The 22,952-nt window shown below is 42.0% G+C and overlaps 1 protein-coding gene across 1 annotated transcript in view; it reads left to right on the top strand.

The window, feature by feature from the left end:
• The window catches only part of dcc (DCC netrin 1 receptor), a 931,407-nt gene that overhangs the window by 742,294 nt on the left and 166,161 nt on the right, over positions 1-22,952 (top strand). The window contains exons 13-15 of the mRNA XM_059643861.1: positions 4,712-4,853; positions 17,516-17,626; positions 21,422-21,616. Coding sequence (XP_059499844.1) covers positions 4,712-4,853; positions 17,516-17,626; positions 21,422-21,616 — 448 coding nt within the window. The remainder of the gene's footprint in view (positions 1-4,711; positions 4,854-17,515; positions 17,627-21,421; positions 21,617-22,952) is intronic.

The following is a 22,952-nucleotide window of genomic DNA, read 5'->3' as shown; positions in this document are numbered from 1 at the left end:
GGCCCCATTTAGAATACTGTGTCTAATTTTGCGCCCCACACCTCAGGAAGGACATACTAGCCCTGGAGTGTGTCCAGCAGAGATTCACACGGATGATCCCTGGAATGGTAGGTTTAACGTACGATGAACGGATAAGGATCCTGGGATTGTACTCATTAGAGTTTGGAAGGTTGAGGGGAGATCTAATAGAAACTTACAAGATAATGATTGGATTAGAAAGGGTGGACGCTGGGAAGTTGTTTCTGTTAGGCGGGGAGACTAGGACCCATGGGCACAGCCTTAGAATTAGAAGGGGTAAATCTAAAACTGAAATGAGGAGACATTTCTTCAGCCAGAGAGTGGTGGGCCTTTGGAATTCATTGCCACAGAGCGCAGCGGAGGCCGGGACGTTAAATGTCTTCAAGGCAGAGATTGATAAATTCTTGATCTCACAAGGAATCAAGGGCTAAGGGGAGAGTGCAGGGAAGTGGAGTTGAAATGCCCATCAGCCATGATTAAATGGACTCGATGGGCAGAATGGCCTTACTTCCACTCCTATGTCTTATGGTCTTATGGTCTTACCATCTGAACGGGTACAACATAGGCAAAGGTACTAGGAGAATGGGATGGAGTCCTTGCAGGTCATGGGGTGTGACAAGTTGAAGTGGAGGTATCTGTAGGAGTTAGTAGCTTTGACTGGATGGCAGTGATAGTATATTCCCCGAAATGGAGATGGAGAGATCAAGGAAGGGAAGGGGAGTGTCGTATGTGGACCACATGAAAGTTATAGAGGGGTGGAAACAGGAGGCAAAATTAACAATTTTTTCAAGGTCAGAGTGGGAACATGAAGTGGCACCGAAACAGTCATCAATGTAAATATTTAACAGCTTTTGAATACAACCTGAAGCCAAGCATTGGCCCTCAAGACCACGAGAGGGTAAAATAACTAGAGAAAAAGACAGGAAAAAGCAGCAGAGGTAGTACAGTTTGAGACACAGGACAAAATCTCTGTTATTCTTAAAGCTGGGCTAGAAGATCTGGTTAAAGGGCAGGAACAGAAGAATCTTGGGGTCCACATCCACAGAACCCTCAAAGTTGCTACCTAAGTTGATAGGGTTGCAAAGAAGGTTTGTTGGCTTTCATTGGCAGGGGAATTGAGTTTAAGAACCATGAGGTTATGCTGCAGCTCTAAAAAACTCTGCTTCGACCGCACTTGGAATATTGTGTTCAGTTCTGGTCGCCTCATTACAGGAAAGATGTGGAAGTTTTAGAGAGAGTGCAGAAGAGATTTACCAGGATGCCACCTGGACTGGAGGGCAGGTTTTATAAGGAAAGGTTGAGGGGGCTAGGGCTCTTTTCATTGGAGCAAAGAAGGATGAGAGGTGACTTGATAGAGGTTTACAAGATAATGAGAGGCATAGATAGAATGCATAGTCAGAGACTTTTCCCAGGACGGGAATGACTATTATGAGGGGGTGTAATTTTAAGGTGATTGGAGGAAGGCATAGGGGAGATGTCACAGGTAGGTTCTTCACACAGAGAGTGATGGATGTGTGGAATGTGCTGCTGACAGTGGTAATGGAATCAGGTACTTTAGAGACTTTTAAACGACTCTTGGATATGCACGTGGAGGATAGTAAAATGTAGAGAATGCAGGGTAGATTGGTCTTAGTGAGATGATAGGTCGGCACAACATTGTGGGCCAAAGGGCCTGTGCTGTGCTTTACTGTTCTATGTTCTATGTTCTAAGACAGAAGCCACTGCAATTAGACAAGTAGTCCAACCAAAGTGTAATATTGTCAGACTGCTCGAAAGGACATTCAGGAGGAACAGGAAGGCATTGTTCACACTCATACTAATGAGTGAGACCAACGATGATTATCAGAGAATATGGGACATGCATACCTAAACTATTTTAGACTGTGTTCATAGTGGTACAACCAATCCATACACAGTACGACACCATAACCATTTTGCTAAAACTAGGTTAAACAGATCAAGATATCTAGTAAGAGGTCCTGATTGTCTCGGCCTGTGTAGTTTGGACTTTTATACTGCGGATGGGGGATGTGATAATGAAATAACTCCACAGAGGCCAGTATACTGTCACCAAGTCAGCATTATTTCCATGTGCATAGCACTTGGCATTGGTCCGGCTTCTTCAGAGCCAGCTCCTAGAGTGAGAGAACCCCTGACACTCATGTTTATATGTCAGCCGGGGCTCCCCTGATTGGACTAGGTTCATCACCCCAGTTAGGAAACTCATATTCTATGACAATCTATGGCTGGTCTCATTACAATCATGACAGACAACAATTGTAATTTCAATAATAATGATAATAATGAACTTGTTGATGACAAAGAACATGCTAGTAAGTCAAAGTACTGGAATAACGTGGGCGAAGTAAAAACAAACTTGAGGAGTGGGTTTGTACACGAGATGATATATTTTTAAAAACTTCCTTCAAGGGATGTGAACATCAGTGGTTGAACCAGTAAGTATCTCTCCTCAGTAATTGGCTGGGAAAATGTGGTGGTGTTGAGCTGCCTCCTTGAACTGCTGTAGACCTTGGTTTATAGGGTCCCCATAACGCTATTAGGTCAGGAGTTGCCGGATTTTGAATCAACAAGGAATAGAGGCAATAGTAGAACACAGGACATAGAACAGTACGGCACAGTACAGGCCTTTTGGCCCACAATGTTGTGCTGAACTTTTACTCGAAACCTAAGATCTATCTAACCTCCACCGCTACCAGAAACTGTCATCCATTTGCCTAACTAATAGCAGCTTAAATGGCCCTAATGAGGCCGACTCCACTACCCTCTCCGGCAATGCATTCCATGCCCCTATCACTCTCTGAGTAAAGAACCTACCTCTGACGTCTCCCTGATATCTACCTCTTACTTTAAAACTATGTCTCCTCATAATAGCTGCCTCCACTCTAGGAAATGGTCTCTGGCTGTCTACTCTATCTATACCTCTGATCATTTTGTACACCTCAATCAAGTCGCCTCTCATCCTTTGTCGTTCTAAAGGGAAAAGACCTAGCTCTCTCAACCTTTCCTCGTAAGACCTTACCTCCATTCCAGGCAACATCCTGATGAATCTCCTCTGCACCTTCTCCAACACATCCACATCTTTCCTGTAATGAGGCGACCAGAACTAGACACAATACTCCAGATGTGGCCGAACCAGGCTTTTGTATAGCTGGCGCTTGAACTCGATCCCTCTATTAATGAAAGCTAACACACATATGACTTCTTAACAACTCTATCCACCTGGGTGGCAGCTAATATTCTTCCAAGTCAGCATAGTATGTGGCTAGAAGGGAACTTGCAGGTCATGGAGTTTTCATGTATCTGCTGTACTTGTCCTACTCAGTGTATTTTAAAGATGTTTTCAAAAGTGTCTGAGTGAATTACTGCAGTGTATCTTGTGAGTCGTATGCACAGCTGTGGCCTTTGCATTGTTGGTGAAGGGAGTGAATGCTGGACATGGTAGAGTTGAAGCTGCACTATCCAGGACAAGGGTGGCAGATGCATGAAAATCATGATGCTATAAGTGATGACACAACTTACTTCAGGTAGAGTGAAGACCCCAGCCCAGAATTAGCACATGAAGAGAAGGATCTTAAACACTACACTAGACAGCTGCTTATGGTGTAAGTAGAGGAGTGTAACACTACACGAAGAGTTTGAAGAATCTTCCTTAGAGATAAAGAGCAGAGCCTCAGGGACAGGATATATGCAGGCTGCCACAGCCTGTGATACTCCAGATTGCTATTCCAATGTACAGGAAACAGCATTGAATTAACACACAACCTAAAGCTGTTCAGTGTCTTCAATATACCACTCACATTTCGCAATTGCAAAATTCCATAATACCACAAAACAAACTATTATGTCTAATTTGTATGGAAAATTTTGAAAGGAGCTATGAATAGCTGTCGATCGAGTTGTTGATTTTATTTTTCAACAATTGACCAATTTTACTTAAAACAGAAACCCCGATTATTAGAGATAACAAGGTATAGAGCTGGATGAACACAGCAGGTCAAGCAGCATCTTAGGAGCAGGAAAGCTGACGTTTCGGGCCTAGACCTCTGATGCTGCTTGGCCTGCTGTGTTCATCCAGCTCTACACCTGGCTATCTCAGATTCTCCAGCATCTGCAGCTCCTACTGTCTCTGATACATCTTTAACCCCAATTATTACACTGTTCCTCATTTGCTGGTATTTCTGATCCTTCAGAGTATTTTATTTGTAAGTATACTTGAATTTGGCCTATTATACTTAAAGACCATGGGCAAGAGTTGTGAATCAGTCCACCAAGAGGTTGAAAACATAAAGTTCCACCAGTATCTAGCAGTTTTAGCAACCCTTTGGATGGCCATTTTGTTTGAGTAAAGAGCTGTTACAGTGGTAATAATGGAAAATGTGACATAAAGTCACTGTCATTACTGTCGGCTTGGAATACACTCAACATCTGGAGGGAAACCGTGGGAGTGGAGAGTGAATTGATGGAGAGCCAATGGAGTCTCCATTCCCAATACTGTGAAGTGACACTATTAAAGTGAAAATCTTAGCTTTCTATGCTTTGACAAACTTAAATGAGGATTTGTTCATAGTAACTTATAATAACCTTATCGGTACTAAAAGTGGGTGTTATTTCATTACAATAAGATTTGATGGAACATTGATGACTGAAAGTCTGAAACCTTTCTGTTTTGTAGAGTATAAAGGTCAGCTGGCTGCCACCACCACCCAACATGCAGAATGGTTTTATTACCGGCTACAAAATCAGGCACAAAAAGATTGGCCGAAGGGGTGACATGGAGACCCTGGAACCCAACAACCTATGGTATCTCTTTACAGGTGAGATTCAGTCACTTCAAAGTATTGACTGTTTTTATTGTAATGGCATGCACCTGTTGTACGAGGCTCTGCTCCGCCATAACCACTGCCCAACACAAACTGGCTCTCTTAGCTACCATACCTGAAGTTTAAATTCTGATTTTAAACCATTCCTGATGAACGCTGTATCATCTTGATATTCTAGTACCTCTAAATCTGACATTTTGGATATCTCACCTAACTCCTCTCCTTAATATTGGGAGCCTAGTCTTCATCTCCTTAGGTCGGATCTCGCATAACTCTCTCTGAATCCTCTTAAATTCTTTCTTCTCCTTTAAAAATCTCATTAGCTAATGTTTTGGTTCACTCCTGCTAATCTTAATATCCATTTGCTGCATATCAGTCTGAGAAAGGCCTTGAAATGCTTTAGAACATTACAAGATAAATACGCAATATCACCAGTATATATTGCTATGTTCTTGGATCTAGTAGCATGCCAGCAAACAAGCAGGACAGTGTGCACATTACTACAGCTATTAGTGTTATCATTCAATCTCGCATCTTCCCCTTTATCTTTTGAAGGTTGTGGAATTGAGTTGAACTAAACCTCAACCACCAAATTTAAGGACAATAATAGGACAAGTGCAGCAGAAACAGAGATATATTTTTAAGTGATCATTCATCTTACTTACCCCCTCAGTACTGGGAAAATCATAACGCAATTAGTCCATGACTGCTTCACTAAACTAAGTAACAAGTAAAAAAACATTGCAACAGTTCCTTTCTCTTGACATTTGCAGAATCCATCTGACCCTATGATCTCTGTAAAGCCTCCAGCAAACGAACCATTTAAACTAGAGACTCTGTTAAATAACTTCAAAAATGTTCCCAACTATATTTAAATAACTGATTATTTAATTTAAACAAAACGCTTAATCACCCATATGCCAATGTAGTGAGAGATAATGGGAACTGCAGATGCTGGAGAATTCCAAGATAATAAAATGTGAGGCTGGATGAACACAGCAGGCCAAGCAGCATCTCAGGAGCACAAAAGCTGACGTTTCGGGCCTAGACCTCTCTGATGAAGGGTCTAGGCCCGAAACGTCAGCTTTTGTGCTCCTGAGATGCTGCTTGGCCTGCTGTGTTCATCCAGCCTCACATTTTATTATCTGCCAATGTAGTGAACTCAGTCACATTAGGGGCATTTAAACAGTCCTTGGGTAAGCATATAGATGATGATGGGATAGTGTAGGGGGGAGGGGCTTAGATTAGTTCACAGGTCGGCACAACATCGAGGGCCGAAGGGCCTGTTCTGCGCTGTATTGTTCTATGTTCTATGTTCGATGTTCTATGAACAATTCTGCAAGAGATTTGAATTTAATGTCCTTCCTTCAGCATTGCTACAGACAAAATAACTGCGAGTAGTTCTAACTCAGGGCAGGAAAAGAACAGTCAAGGTCAGATGGGTATATAAAATGAAATGAAAGCAAAGCATGACTACAAACTAGCTCCAATGTGCTGACCTTTGGGTTTAACTAAGGTGTGTTGGACTGTGGCTACTTACTGGAGTCAGAGTGATTACTGGAACATATGGCTGGGCTATGGCAACACTGGTTCATTGATTCCCTACAGAATGGAAACAGGCCTTTCGGCCCAACAAGCCCACAGGGACCCTCGGACCATTCCACCCAGACCTGTCCCCTTATAACCCACATATCCCTGAACACTACGGGCAGTTTTAGCATGGACAATCTATCTAGCCTGCACATCTTTGATCTCTGGGAGGAAACTGGATCACCAGGAGGAAATCCACACAGACACGGGGAGAATGTGCAAACTCCACATAGACAGTCACCCAAAGGTTGAATCAAACCTGGGTTCCTGGGGCTGTGAGGCAGCAGTGCTAACCACTGAGCCAACATACTGATGAAATGAGAGGCTTTTGGATGGAGTTTAAATCTTTGGTTTTCTTGGGGTTTATGAAACTTGGCAGTAAAAGGTAGGTGAATGTCAAGTGGAGATCATGGTGTTTCTGTAAAATTCTGATTGTCTGTTCTCAAGAAAGACTTGGATTTGACAGTTGCTGTGGGAGCAACGTTTGGCAAATTCCTGTTGCTGCAGCAGAGGTTTGGGAATGTCCAGAGCCTATTAAATGGAGGTCAGGGTGAGACGTAAATGTTTTTGACTCCACATCTGTAAAAGAAAGACCATAGGAAGAATATTGACATGGTGCATTTGCACCAACAGATGCACAAGAGAGAGGTAAACAGGAAAAAGATGGATACTGTAAAGAGATGGACAGGAGAGGGTGGTAGATAGGGAGAGGGTGGTAGATTTGGAGATGATAAATAAAGAGAATGGTGCATAGTGAAAAGAGGTGGAGGTGTATATGTGAAAGTGATAGATAAAGCATAAAGCACTTGATAGTAGAGAGTGAAGTTGACTTGGAGACAGTATGGACAATATGGGAGAGTATGGCAGATATGGGGAAGTGTGGCAGCTGTGGGAGGGAGGGATATGAGAGGGCTATGGGAAAGAAGTGTACACGGAAAGATTGTTGCCACTATGAACTTTATAAGATCGTCATATTTTGGAACTATGGGCTGTCCTTTCACACGTTGAATTGCAATGCTTTGCCAAGTGAGATTCATGACATCCAGTCTGCCATGCCTCACAGTGACTTTTCTCACATAATCCTCTGCTCTTCACCTCATTAAGTTTACACCGGACTCTACGGTATCCTTTTTACGGAATCGTGCAGCAGGCGAGGTGGAAGTACCCACAAGTGCTGGGACCTTTTAAAATGTATGCCATATTTAAAGGCTGCACATCACTTCAGACTCTGCAAGCCGGGAATTCACCTTCACATTATAGGCTTCCACCATCGTTTCTAAGGATGTTGAGTGCCCGAAGAGGCTCTGCAACTGAATACAACCTGACTCCTCATGCCATGATGAAAAGTTCTGAGAGTTAGCTGGAGAAGAAGGTACTTGCTCATTCTTGGAAGTGAAGCCTCAATGGCCAACCAATCCAGCAAGCGTTATTGTGCTATAGTGCTCTATTTTGAGATTACCACCAATGTTCACTCATTTCTAATCTGCATAAACAACTCTTACACAACTGATACGCTGCCTTCTCACAGCATTCAGTGAGACCCCCGCTCTGAAGAAGCCAGCAATGGAAAGCCTCAGCTTCACCTTCACTTCTGAGGAGGAAGCTTTTTAACCCTCATATACTGGCAAAGCTTTCTGATTCACCCCCCACCAGCTTAGAAACATTCATCTCAGTGAGCTTTCTTTCTAGATTAGAGTTGGGAGCACAGTCTAATAAGCACAATTGCCTAACTCCACAATTGCCTGATGAAGAAACACCTCCAGGTCTCTCACACCTGGTCAGCCCAAGGCTGAAGGTAATACCTTGCTCTCAACTATTAAAAACTTAGTCAAAATGCAGAGGCAAGCACTGAAACATTAGGCAAGTCTGATGGAGGCAGGCAGTAAATTGGATGGAAGGATGGAGTCCACCAAAATTGTCAGTGCCATGGAGGTTCTAGCATGTGTATGCCTAACTGTGTCAAGTGAGAGGTTGGAGAACCAGGTCCAGCACAGTCAGCCTGAGTCAAATATGCACACTCCATTGCTGTAGCCACAAGAGGAGGTAGTGGCCTCATGGTGTTAGCACTAGGCTTTTAATTCAGTGATTTAGGTAATGTCCTGCGGACCTGGGCTCAAATCTGGTGGGGTTTGAATTCAATAAAAATCTTGAATTAAGAATCTAATGATGACCACGAATCCATTGTCAATTGTTGGAAAAACCCATCTGATTCATTAAGGCCCTTTAGGGAAGGAAACTGCCATCCTTACCTGGTCACAGTAATGTAGTAGACTCTTAAACTGATCTCTGGGCAACTAGGGATGGGCATTAAATAATGCTGGCCTAATCAGTAACACCCTCATCCTGTGAATGAATAACAGTAGCAAGGCGAGAGGGATATCTGTGACCTTGACCGCACTCTAGGTGCCCCTTCCTCTCAGGAAGAAAAGGTAGTGCCAGGAGTCACCCATAGGGAGGAGAAGACACATAGGATCTCCAAAAGCTTCCTCTCTGAATACTGTCCAGGTGACAGCCTTCCCACCTCCCCCCTTGTCTGTAATGTGAAAGCCTATAGAAAATCCAGCTGAAAGGATGGTCCTGCATCTGGGCCTGTATCACTCCAGTCACCAGAAACAACTCTCGAGCAGGCTGTCTCCACCCCAGTTGTGATGGTCAGGACTACATGCATTTGGAAAGACAGGGTTTGATTAGTCAGCATGGCCTCATGCATATGACATCATGCCTCAACAATTTGTTAGTTCTTTGATGAAGTGACCATGAAGGTTGATGAGGGAAGGCAGTGGATGTAATCTACATGGATTTCAGTTAGGCCTTTCATAGGGTTCCACATGGTAGGCTGTTCTGAAAGGTTAGATAACTTGGAACTGTGGGAGAGCTGGCAAATTGGATACAAAATTGACTTGATGGTGGGAAGCAGAGAGTAATACTGGAAGGATGCTTGTCAGACTGGAGACTGTGACTAGTGGTGTGCCTCTGGGTCCGGTGGTGGCCTACTGCTGTTTGATATCTATATCAATGATTTGGATGAGAATGTACAAGGCATGATTAATAAGCTTGCGGTTGAGACAAAAATGGCAAGTATCGTGACAGTGCAGAAGGTTGTCGGAAATTGCAGCAGAATCTTGATCAGCTGGGGAAATGGGCCGAGAAGTGGAGAATAGAGTTTAATACAGATAATTGTGAAGTGTTGCGTTTTGGAAAGTCAAATCCAGGTAGGAGTTTCATGGTGAATGGTAGGGCCTTAAGGAGTGTAATGGAACAAAGGGACTTTAGAGTTCAGGAGCAGGGTTCTCTGAAAGTGGAGCCACAGTAGACAGGGCAGTGAAGAAGGCTTTTGGCACACTGGCCTTCATCAGTCAGGGTATTGAGTATAGAAGTTGGGAAGTTATGTTGCTGTTGTACAGGCCTCACTTGGAGTATTGTGCTCAGTTTTCGTCACCTAGCTATAGGAAGGATGTTATTAAATTGGAAAGAGCGCAGAAGAAATTTCTAAGAATGTTGCCAGGATGCAAAGGACTAAGTTATAGCAAGAGGTTGGATAAGCTAGGACATTTTGCTTTCAGGCATAGGAGATTGAGGGAGAATCTTATAGAAGTGTGCAAGATCATGAGAGGCTTGGATACGGTGAATGTACTCTCTTTTTCCTTGGGCTAGAGAATCAAAGACTAGAGGGAAACAATTTAAGTTAAGAGGTGAAAGGATTTATGGGAACCTGAGGGGCAATTGTTTTACACAGAGAGTGGTATGTAGGGTGGGAGGGAGACAAAGAAAAATACTGAGGACACATAGATGTCACGAGTGAAAAATCTCTGAAAAGAATCTTGCACTTTGAAAATACATCAATACATGCTCACACTTCAAACGTGTGCCGTTTTGCCTTTGTTACTGTTGGTCCTGGACAACCCAAGGGTTCTGAAGAAGGGTTGCTGAACTTAAAACATTAATTTCTCTCTGCCAGGCCTGTCAAATTTATCTGGCAATTTCTGTTTGTGTTGATGAAAGAAATTGTAATGGCCAAGCAAGCAAGCTACGGACTTGCTGATTACAGATAGCCTCTAACATCAGAAATCATTGAACTGTGAATTTCTGATTTTGTTTCAGATTTCCAGCATCAACAGTTCGATGATTATTTGTTCCCTTGAACTGCGATGTTAATGACTGCAGCAAGACAAGACACAGGGTTGTTTGGCCCCTGGTCTGCACACTTTGCTCATGCATAACACCCACTTTGAGAGTGAGAATATGGAGTCGGTGACACTTTCACACAGCTCTGCAGGAAATGGTCCATTTTATCTAACAGCTTTTCAAGTGAGCACATGGCATTCAAATCTGAGAGATCTGCAATGGATAGTTCAATTGTCCACTTTCTCATACAGGACATTTACTTGATGGGAAAAGATGCACAAAGTATTGTCTCTGTTGTGTTCAATGTTATCATACAGAATGAGCATTACAGGGCAACTTTACAGTGAGACGTTAAGGGCTAACTGTTGACGGAAGCAGCAAAAGGAGGTCCTTCAGGATTTCTCTTAAACTTCTGCCTGTAATGAGAGGCTTCACTGCAATATATTCTGAACAGCTAAAGCCCATGCACTGACACCTGCAGCACCCCACCAATCACGTTCTGCCAACAGGTGATAGTAAATGGGGTCCATGGAAATCACTGGAGTTTGTGTCCCAACACAAGTGACAGTGGCTGGCAACGACACCTTCATATGTGCAAAGGGACAAGTGTCAAAGGCTACCCATGCGATGGATCAGTGGAAGGTTTTCTGTCTGTCATTTACCAGCTTCCAATCTACAGGAATCATTCCAGGATCTATGGAATTTTGGAAAGCATTGTCAATCTCCTCTGCCACCTTTCTTTTAATAAAAATTTTAATTCATTCATGGGATGTAAGAATCACTAACTGGGTCAACATTAACTGCCCAAGACTAATTGACATTGAGAAAGTGCTAGTGAGCTGCTTCTTGAACCATTGCAGTCCATTTGGTATAGATAGACCCACAGTGCTTTCGGGTGGGAGTTCCAGCATTTTCCAGTGACCCATCAGCACTGAAGGAACAGCAACATATTTATATGCCTGCATGATGAATGTAGCTTGGAGGAGAACAGTCAGATGTTGGTGTTCCCATATATCTGTTGCCCTTGTCCTTCTCAATGGTAAGTGGCCATGGATTTAGAAGGTGCTGTTTAAGGACCCGCTGCAGTGAATATAGCAGACTGTACACACTGCTGCTGATGAGTGTCAGTGGTGGGGGGACTGATTGTTTGTTAATGTGGTGCCAAACAAGTGGGTCGCTTTGTCCTAAATGGGGTCAAGCTTCTTGAGTGCTGCTGGAGCTGCACCCATCAAGGCAAGTGGGGAGTATTCCTGTGGGAAATACACCTGACTGATGGCTTCTAGATGGTAGGCAGGCTTTGAAGAGTCAGGAAGTCAGTTACTCACTGCATGATTTCTAGCCTCTGACTTGCTCTTGCAATCATTTTACTTAAATGTTTTGTCCAGTTCAGTTTCTGAACAAAGGTAGCTCCAAGGATGTTGGTAGTCTGTGATTCGCTGTAGTAATGCTATTGAATGCAACGGTTCGATTCTCTTTTGTGGAGATAGTTATTAAATGGCAGTTAAGGAGAACAAATGTTAAATTTTGTTTTTTTTTATTGCTACTTCTCTGCCCAACAAAAACAGAAGTTGCTGGAAAAGCTCAGCAGGTCTGGCAACATCTGTGAAGGAAAAAAACCAAGTTAACGCTTTGGGTCCGGTGACTCTTCCTCAGAGCTACCCTTCTTTGCACAAACCTGGGTATCATTCAGCTTTTGTTGCATTTGAACATGGACTCTTCGGTGATGCAAACTGTTAGGTCCCAGGCTCTTTATCAACTTTCAGCTACATTAATTTCTTACTAATTATTGCCTTCTTACTAGTATTATTTTCCTTCATCTCCTCATCTCCGTAGTCACATGGATCTCTAATTTTAGGAGCTTTCTTGTGTCTTCCTCAATGATAACAGACATATGAGGAGACGCTGTCTTAATGGTATTATCTTTAGCCTATCAATCCAGAGACCCAAATAATATTCTGGGGACCCTGGTCTAAATCCCACCATGGCAAATGGTGAAATTTGAATTCAATTAAAAACAAGTCTTGAATTAAGAGTTTAATGATGACCAGGAAACCACTGTCAATTATTGGAAAAGCCCCACTGATTCATTAATGTTCTTTAGGGGAGGAAATCTGCCATCCTCACTCAGTCTGGCCTACATGTGACTCCAGTCCCATAACATTGCGGTTGAACCTTAACTGCCCTCGGGGCTATTAGGGATGGGCAACAAATGCTGGCCTGGTGAGTGATGCCCATAGCTTGTAAATGAATGTAAAAAACAAAATAATCATTTTTTTGGAAACATTTCTGTATTCCCCATTATACATTTTCTGGACTCTGCTCTTAACGGACCCGCATTCATCTTACCCAAATATTTGCTTTTTCTATAAATGCACAAGCTTTAGTCTTACTGTTTGCTAAATTGCATGCATTTTCTGTCCTTCCATTCCTCAGGATTCATAGAATGTCCCTGATACACCCCTGCATTTTATTTCCCAAATGTATTAATAATAGAATATTTGAGTATTGTCACATATACACAGTAGGCATTACCTATGCAGGGTACTAGCCAGTGCTTAGATAACTGTGACTGGCTCGTGGTTACCCTTTCCAACAGTAGTGGAAAACTTTTTCTTATTATGTACCACAGTGATGTAATGTTCTGTACATTAGCTATCCAACAGAGTGCAGTGTGACATGTGGAATTTAACTGCATTACTTACTGTGGACTCTAATGATTAATGGCCATGTTACGGAGGTGGGAATTACAAACACTAATTCATTTAATGACAGTGAAACAGCAAAGAGGAACATGGCCTTTGTCTGTGATGCTGCATATTCTGCAAATCATTGTCACACATGTCACATTCATATTAAAGGGCAACGTCAAATGAGTGTAAAATGTGCATGGAAAATGGATTATATCTGTAAAGTTTTCCACACAGAAAGAGACACTAATAGACTGATGTTGTAGCAAAAGCACATCTAAGAGTTTGGGAGCTTTGTCTTATTTGTGGAGGGAATTACATAGGGGTATGCAACATTTCTCATTAAGGTTGTACATTGAAAATGTATAGCATCGCGCAGAGTATAAATCATCTGTATTCTATGTGGATACCATTTACACAATACCATTGGCAGTGCTTCTCTGAATGTTCTTCTTTATTTCCTTTTAAGCGTGTACTATGGGATCATATACACTCCTGTTTATCCTCATCCCTTAATCTTTGAAGTTTTGAAGGCTCATTGTCTCTTATTGCGAATCTAATGGAGAAATCACAAGCCCTGGTCTTTCTCCTATTCCAGGCCCCTTATTCCTAACCTCTTCCCACCTTTAACCTTTGCCAGATTTATCAAGGAAATGCTTTGGATCATGTAGGATAAAATGGTGTGGCCCCATGTATTAGGTGTTGCAATCATGTTCTGACGTATGTGATATTTGGACTTACAAAGTAATTAATACCTTGAAATATCAGCCTTTCATTAAACTGAAAGCGACAAAAATCTCAACACTGCAGATAGCCTAGAGGAGTACAGGAAGTACAGATATCAAGTTTAAAAAAAAAGAAATGAGGAGATCAAAGAGAGAGCATGAAAAAGTTTTAGCAAGCAAGATAAAGGAAAACACAAAGAGGTTTTACCTGTACATCAGCACCAAAAGTATAGTTAACAAAAAAAAGAACCTATTAGCGATAAAGAAAGGAAATTATGTGAAGATGCAGAGGATATAGGGAGAATTTGACATGACTTTTGTCTTCACGTTTTCAAAAGAAAGGGATGAGGGGTATATATTAATCCAAGAGACAAGTGACATTTGTGGACAAGCATATGGACGTACATGGAATAGTGTAGGTTAGATGGGCTTGAGATCGGTATGACAGTTCGGCACAACATCGAGGGCCGAAGGGCCTGTACTGTGCTGTAATGTTCTATGTTCTATGTTCTATGTAGAAGCTAGGAATGCTGTGGTGAGTAACTCACCTCCTGGCTCCTCAAAGCCTGCCCACCATCTACAAGGCACAAGCCTGGAGTGTGATGGAATACTACCCACATGCCTGGATGAGTGCAGCTCCAACAATACTTAAAAATCGTGACACCACCCAGGTCAAAGCAGCTGCTTGCTTGACATGACATCCACAAGCATCCATTCCCTCAACTACCAATGCTCAGTCGCAGCAGCGTGTACTGTCTACAAGATGCATTGCAGAAATTCACCAAAGATCCTCAGACAGCACCTTCCAAACCCATGACCACTTCCATCTAGAAGGACAAGGGCAGCAGGCATATGGGAACACCACCACCTGCAAGTTCCGCTCCAAGCCACTCACCATCTGGACTTGGAAATATATCACCGCTTCTTCACTGGGGCAAAATTCTTGAATTCCCTCCCCCATGACGTTGTGGGTCAACCCACAGCAGGAGAACTGCAGCGGTTCAAAGGGGCAGTTCACCATCACCTTCACAAGGGCTACTAGGAACGGGCAAGAACTGCTGGCTAACCAGTGACATCCCACATCCCACAAAATGAATAGAAAAAAAAGATGAGCAGAGTGAAATATTGGACAAAATAATCATAACAAGGTAGGAAGCATTTGAGGGGTTGGAGTCCTTGAAAGTGGAAAAGTAACCAGGGTCAGATGGATTGTTCACTGGGATATTGAAGAAGGTCAGAAAGGAAATAACAGATGCTCTGCAGATTTTTTTCCAATCTTCACCAGACATAGATGAGCTGCCGGTAGCATGTAGAATGCAGAAGTGGTTCTGTTGTTAAAAAGTGAGCAAAGGAAATGCCAAACAATTATAGGCCTGTTGATTTTACTTCAGTGGTGGGCACATTGTTTGCCTGAATCCTGAGAGATCAGATAAACTGTCATTTCGAAAGGCATGAACTTGTCAGGGATAGTCAGCATTGCTTTGATAAAGGAGCGTCATGCTTTACAAAATTGATTAAATTCTTTGAGGAAGCGACAAGGAGGATTGATGAGACTAGTGAAATGAATGCTATCTACATAGATTTTAGAAAGATATTTGACAAGTTCAAAAATGTAAAAGCCCATGGTATACAAGGCAATATGTCGAATTGTTTCCAAAGTTGGCTTAATAACAGGACACAAAGGGTAATGTTCGATTGCTGCCCTTGTGAATGGAACCACAAGCTTTCGAAGCACTGCCCCTTCGTCATACATAGTGAAGAAAGCACTAGACACAGACTTTATAATCAGAGAGATCAAAAGATCATACAAATGGTGTGAGTGGAGTGTTGACAGGTTAAATAATAGACCTCTGCAGGTGATTAAGAGTGTCAGACAGTGTGAGTAAATTGTCAACAACTGAATAACAAGTGAAGGGATGAACTTATAATCTGATTAATTGTGGCAGAGAGATAATTACAAAAAACATTAAAAACAGGATTGTGCTTGAGACAAACCAAATGACTGGGATAACATTGTGATCAGAGATAATGGGAACTGCAGATGCTGGAGAGTCCAAGATAACAAAGTGTGAAGCTGGATGAACACAACAGGCCAAGCGGCATCTTAGGAGCACAAAAGCTGACGCTTCGGGCCTGGACCCTTCTAACAGTCATATGCCAAGGGTCTAACCAAAGTAACAAACAATACAAACTCTACATCCTAATTAAGGTAGAGAGACCATAACAAGTTATTGAGATGATGATGTCAAAACAGACCAGTAAGGAAGACTTTACACAGAACAGTGTGGTGGGGTTACATGTTGCGTGCCATGAACCCAAGCTCATGGTTGAGGCTGTCTTCACGTGTACAGAATTTAGCTATTAGCTTCTGCTCAGCGATTCTGCATTTTTGTGCATCGCAAAGGCTGTCTTGGGACACTTACCTAAATCTGGTGATGGGTGTCTGGAATTTGCTACCTGATTTGGTGATGGAGGCAGAGATCCTAAGTTCTATTAAAAAGCACCTGGATCTGCACCTTAAGTGCTCTAAGCTGCTGGGCTATATGCCAAGTGTTGGAAGAAATGATTAGAAAGGGCACCTGGGTGTCTTTGGGTCAGCATGAACAAGATGGACTGATTGGCCACTTTCAGTACTGTAACATTTCCTTGGTTCTAACAACATGGAGAGCATTAATTTCCAAGATAGCACAGTCAGTAAATTAATGCCAGACACCAGAAGTACATTGACAACAATTTTCTTTTGAAGTAACTGACGGTTGTACACACAAAAAAAATCCTAAACACACATTCTGCAGACTGGTGAATTTACAGTTGATGCAGTTCCATAGCATTTGCACAAACCTGGAACATTTTAAGCATGCAGTTACTACTGTATTCATTGCATCTCAGATCTCAATCCCAAATTTAAATTTAATGATTGAACAGTACTCATTACAATTGCAATAAAAGCAGAACTTTTTGGAAAAGCTCAGCAGGTCTGGCAGCATCTGTGAAGAAAACATTTCAGAGTTATTGTTTCGGATCCAGTGACCCTTTGTCAGAACGTTAACTGATTTTTCTTCACAGATGCTGCCAGATCCACTGACCTTTTCCAGTAACTTCTGTTATTGTTCTTTCGGGTTTCATTACAGTTGCATCTGCTGTATTTTTATTCCAAAATTCATAATGACATAATATACCAATTTCATTCAAGATCTCCACAGAATAGATCTTGACTTTTGTGATAATGTGAAAAAGTTGATCGTCAGTTGGTAGCCTTTCTGCCACTTTCTCTAATTCTACTTCTTTGCCCTTTCGTGAAAAAAACAAAAAGCAGGAAAGATGTAAGCTGAGGCGCTGACTCACACTCACTCATTTTAAATTATCAACCTAAGCCAAGTTCCTCTGTACATATGCACTGGATACTAGGTGTTGGTTCCCATAAAAGAAGGAACTAATGGCTTATTTATGTACTTAAACCTTCTTTTCTACCAGTTGAATCATGTTTAATGATAGTTTGGGCTAACCACTGTTGTAATTTGATTGGCAGGTCTGGACAAAGGAGGTCATTACAGTTTTCAAGTTGCTGCCATGACAGTGAATGGAACAGGGCCAGCATCTGAGTGGTTCACAGTGGAAACACCCGAGAATGATTTAGATGGTAATAACACTTTCACAAAAAAAAATGGTACATCAATTGAAGCTTAGAATCATTCTAATTGAAATGATGGCCAACAACTCATCAGTAATCAGTGCAGTGAAAGAGCACGTTTTCGGGTGAAGATCAAACCAAAAGGGAACTGAATAGCGAATACCTCATGCAAAGGATGTTATGTGAGTGATAAATGTGTTAACTTCTGGACCATGAGGTGGAAGCCATAAATGATTAAAAAATTTATCAAAGGCCAGTGCCAGGTTTTATTTGCATAATGTATGCTGTCATTTCATTACAGCGACGCGTATCTGCCCCAGTTTCCATTTGTTTTGTTGCTATTGAGCACTTGCTTTTGAGAGGACCTGTGAATGTTTTGGAACAATAAGAATATTTAATCATGAGCTTTACTGATAAATGCCACACAATAAAAGGGAGCAATGTACCGCACAATGTTAGATCTACATAGAATCATAGAATCCTTACAGTGCTAAAACAGGCCATTTGGCCCAACAGGTCCACATTGATCCTCTGGAAAGCATCCCACCCAGACCCATTCCCCTAAACCTATCCCTGTAACCCTGCATTTCCCATGACTAACCCTACATAGACTGCACATGCGTGAACACCAGGGACTATTTAGCATGGCCAATCCATCTAACGTGCACACGTTTGGACGGTGCGAGAAAACCGGAGCACCCGGCAGAAACCTGCACAGACACAGGGAGAATGTGTAAACTCAACACAGGCAGTCACCTGAGGGTGGAATTGAAGCCAGGTCCCTGGCTCTGTCTGCGTATAAAGTTTTTGAGAAGATTTGTAGCTCACTTTGTGGATGAAGTTGTAGATTTTCTCACTGAGTCGGTGTGTTTGATTGCAGATGTTTCATCACCCTGCCAGGTAACATTGTCAGTGAATGTCCGGTGAAGCATTGGTCCTGTGTCCTGCTTGTGTCCTGTGCCCATTTATAGGCCTCGGTTTGCTGGGATGGTTGGCATTACCTCCAGTTCTGTTTTTCAGTGGTTTGTATATCAGGTTCCGTTTAATAAGTTTGTTGATGGAGTGCCAGTTGGAAAGCCAGAACTCCAGGAATTTTCTGGCATGTCTCTGTTTGACTCGGGCTATTACTGATGTGTTGTCCCAGTCAAATTCATGTCCTTTTTAGTCTGTGTGTATTGACAACAGTGCAAATTGGTTGTGACTCTTGGTGGCTAGTTCATGCTTACGTTTCCTTTATTGTCAGTTTTCTTCCAGTTTGGCCTATATAATGTTTCTCACAGTCCTTGTGTGGTATTTTGAACATTACGTTAGTTTTATTGGTGGTGGGTATGGAATCCTTTACATTCATCAGTAGCTGTCACAGGGTGGATGTTGGTTTGTGGGCTACCCCGATACCTAGGGGTCTGAGTTGTCTTGTGGTCGTCTCTGATGTGTCCCTGATGCATGGTAGGGTGACTAGTGCGTCTGGCTGCATTGTATCTCCTTGTTGTGTGTTGAAAAAGTAATGGCAGATTGTGTTTTCTGGGTATCCAATCCTTTTAAAAACTCCATATAATTACTCTTGTTCTGCTTTGCGCAATTCCAGGTTGCAAAGCAGAACAGGAGGACTGATGCGGAGTTTTTAAAAAGAATGGATACCCAAAAAGCACAACCGCCATCACTTCCACAACAGACCACAACAAGAACAGACACCCTACCGTACATCAAGGACATTTCAGAGATGACCACAAGACTACACAGACTTCTCGGTATCAGGGTAGCCCACAAACCAACATCCACCCTGCGACAGTACTGATGAATGTAAAGGGCCCACAACCAATAAAACTAATGTAATATACAAAATACCATGCAAGGACTGTGAGAAACATTACATAGGCCAAACTGGAAGAAAACTGACAATAAGGAAACATAAACGTGAACTAGCCACCGGGAGACACAATCAGTTCTCAATACACACAGACAAAGAAGGACACAATTTCTAATGGGACAACACATCTGTAGAACATAGAACATAGAACATTACAGCACAGTACAGGCCCTTCGGCCCTCGATGTTGTGCCGACCTGTCATACCAATCTGAAGCCCATCTAACCTACACTATTCCATGTACGTCCATATGCTTGTCCAATGACGCCTTAAATGTACCTAAAGTTGGCGAACCTACTACCGTTGCAGGCAAAGTGTTCCATTCCCTTACTACTCTCTGAGTAAACAAACTACCTCTGACATCTGTCCGATATCTTTCACCCCTCAATTTAAAGCTATGCCCCCTCGTGCTCGCCATCATCAACCTAGGAAAAAGGCTTTCCCTATCCACCCTATCTAACCCTCTGATTATTTTATATGTTTCAATTAAGTCACCTCTCAACCTTCTTCTCTCTAATGAAAACAGCCTCAAGTCCCTCAGCCTTTCTTCGTAAGACCTTCCCTCCATACCAGGCCACATCCTAGTAAATCTCCTCTGCACCCTTTCCAAAGCTTCCACATCCTTCTTATAGTGCGGTGACCAGAACTGTACGCAATACTCCAAGAGGGGCCGCACCAGAGTTTTGTACAGCTGCAGCATAACCTCTTGGTTCCGGAACTCGATCCCTCTATTAATAACAACAAGAACAGACACCCTACCGTACATCAAGGACATTTCAGAGATGACCACAAGACTACTCAGATGCTGTGCTCCTAAGATGCTGCTTGGCCTGCTGTGTTCATCCAGCTCCACACTTTGTTATCCCAGATTCTCCAGCATCTGCAGTTCCTCTTATCTCTAATAAAAGGTGCTTCCTGATTTCTTGGCTACGAAAGGCTATCTATTTCATGGACGCTTAATAGGGCAGAAAGCTGAGAGAATAACATAGAGAAATGGAGGATATTGGAAACTGTGTGAAATGTAAGAAGCAGGAAAATTTCACTCCTGGTGTATGCAGTCAGAACCAAACTCTGATTTCTTCTTGGACCCCTTTGTCGAAAAGGTTCCTGTAAATTTAGAGTTTGAATATGGGAGAAGGTTTGGCTGAACTCATGTCTGCAGAGATCTCTATCTTTTATAATCCAACATTAAAAGGAGCTGGTGAAAGCTTAATTTAAATGGGGAAATCTTTTAGAAAAATCCTACTTGCCTTCCGTGGCGAACAGGTGTAGATTAAGTAAAATATGATCAAATAAATCTGAATTCCAGTCAGTACTGAATCTATCAGAAACCAGATTTCAATCTACACATCTCAGGCAGTCTCTCAGAGCCTGCCAGATTTCTAATATGTTTAAATAGGATTGTGTACACAGTCTTACTGTGCAGTTAGCAGAATCTCCACAGCAGCACCATTTATAGACAGAGATGTGAGAGGCACACCTGTGATTTTCCAGTATGTGTTCCTGCCTACAGGCAAGGCAACATGCCAGGTGTGCTCATTTGGAAAATCAACTTTAAGATATTAAGCTGCAATCGTCTTGTGGATTTTAACATTTAACAGGAGTATATTTAGTGGAGAAGGGTTTTCTCCTCGTGTCTTGGCCAACCACATCACAAAACAATTAAATGGATCACCTCATTGCTGCTTATGGGATTTTACTGCCTTTGAGAAACTATGCATTTTTGTAGATGTTAACAATCAATTGAGTTCAAAAGTATTAAATGGAATAAAAAAAACACATGCATTTCGATGGATTAGGACACAAAGTGTTGATAGGATTATGGAATAAGCTTAACATAAAGCTACAGAATGAAAAATAAAGTGAAAATACTTCAGTTCTTAAATGTGTAATTATATAAAGGATAAACTGACAGAAAAATTTCTTCTTTAATTACAGAATCCCAGGTTCCTGACCAGCCAAGCTCTCTTCATGTCAGACCCCTGACTACGAGCATTGTCATGAGTTGGACGCCACCTTTAAACCCAAACATAGCGGTCAGGGGTTACATCATTGGTTATGGAGTGGGCAGTCCCTATGCTGAGACAGTGCAGGTCGACAACAAGCAACGCTATTTTTCCATAGAAAACCTAGGTAAGTGTCATCTGACCCTTATCTTTCAAAGTATGTATGGAAATATTTGACATCTGACACAGCTGCCTTTTACAGTAAATGTATGATCGGAAAATATTTTCTGCAATGAAAGCAAAAGCTAATGTTGTAAACAAAACTGTAACATGCAGACATACAAGTTCAAAATTATGTGTGTGGTGTTACTACAGTTTGAATCAGTTGGATTAATCTCAAACACTCCTGTTATCTGTCACATGACATTCACTTTCAGCAAATAAAAATTGATCCCACCCCATCTGAACTCTTAAAAAAACCGTCATATAAGTTCATTGTTTCTTTTACAGCTCATTTCCTATCAGTGGGATTTTACTTGGTGCAAATTGGTTTTGCATGAATGTGTTGATTTCTATTTCATGGAAGTTTCTTAGGGCAGAAAGCTGTGAAAATAACAGAGAAATGGGGGTTATTGGAAATTATATGAAATGTAAGAAACAGGAAAATTTCATCCCTGGTGTATGCAGGCAGACCTGAACATTTCTTTGGCTGTCCTATTGCTTTGGTAAACCCATAGTGAAACAATACATAAATAAAGTTCTTATTTATAATATTTGCATGTTGGCCAATAACATATGCATGTCTACTTCCAGCCTATAATTCAGCAAGCTGAGCAGCATGTCTTTCTGCAAAAGGTAGCTGGCAGCCTATTTTGAGACCTGGTCTCAAATGGTATTTTAACTGAAATGAATCAGAAACCATATGACTTGTTGACTAACTGATCAAAATGGCCAGTGGGTAGGTGGCTAATCAATGCTTGACCAATAAAACTGTGCAGATTAGAGACGGCATCAGGGATTATTGCAACACAAATTTCTTTGGCATAGTGATAATGGGAACTGCAGATGCTGGAGAATCCAAGATAACAAAGTGTGGAGCTGGATGAACACAGCAGGCCCAGCAGCATCTCAGGCACCTGAGATGCTGTTTGGCCTGCTGTGCTCATCCAACTCCACACTTTGTTTTCTTTGGCATAATGACTGTTGAAGCAAAAGTCAGTGAGCCATTTTGAGATGGATTGATATTTGAAGCAGGGAAAGAGGGGGTATAAGTTTGAATAAATACAGACAGGTTGGTTATGTTGAATAACAGAGGATGGGGAAAAATACCAATGATATGGCTAAAATTATAAAAGATATTGATGGCATTGACAAAGTGAGGCATGGCTCTGTAGGTTTGACAGAAGCCTGAGTAGTTTTGAACATGGAATTGGAGGAAATGAGCAGATAAGTTAAAAGGAAAGTGAAATGTGAAATCAGAAAAGATGAAGCTGGAAAAGCACAGCAGGTCAGATGGAATCCAA

Source organism: Stegostoma tigrinum, chromosome 1 (assembly GCF_030684315.1).
Source record: "Stegostoma tigrinum isolate sSteTig4 chromosome 1, sSteTig4.hap1, whole genome shotgun sequence".
Taxonomy (NCBI): domain Eukaryota; kingdom Metazoa; phylum Chordata; class Chondrichthyes; order Orectolobiformes; family Stegostomatidae; genus Stegostoma; species Stegostoma tigrinum.
Note: the sequence above shows the minus strand (reverse complement) of the source record. Positions and strands in the feature narration are given on the sequence as shown.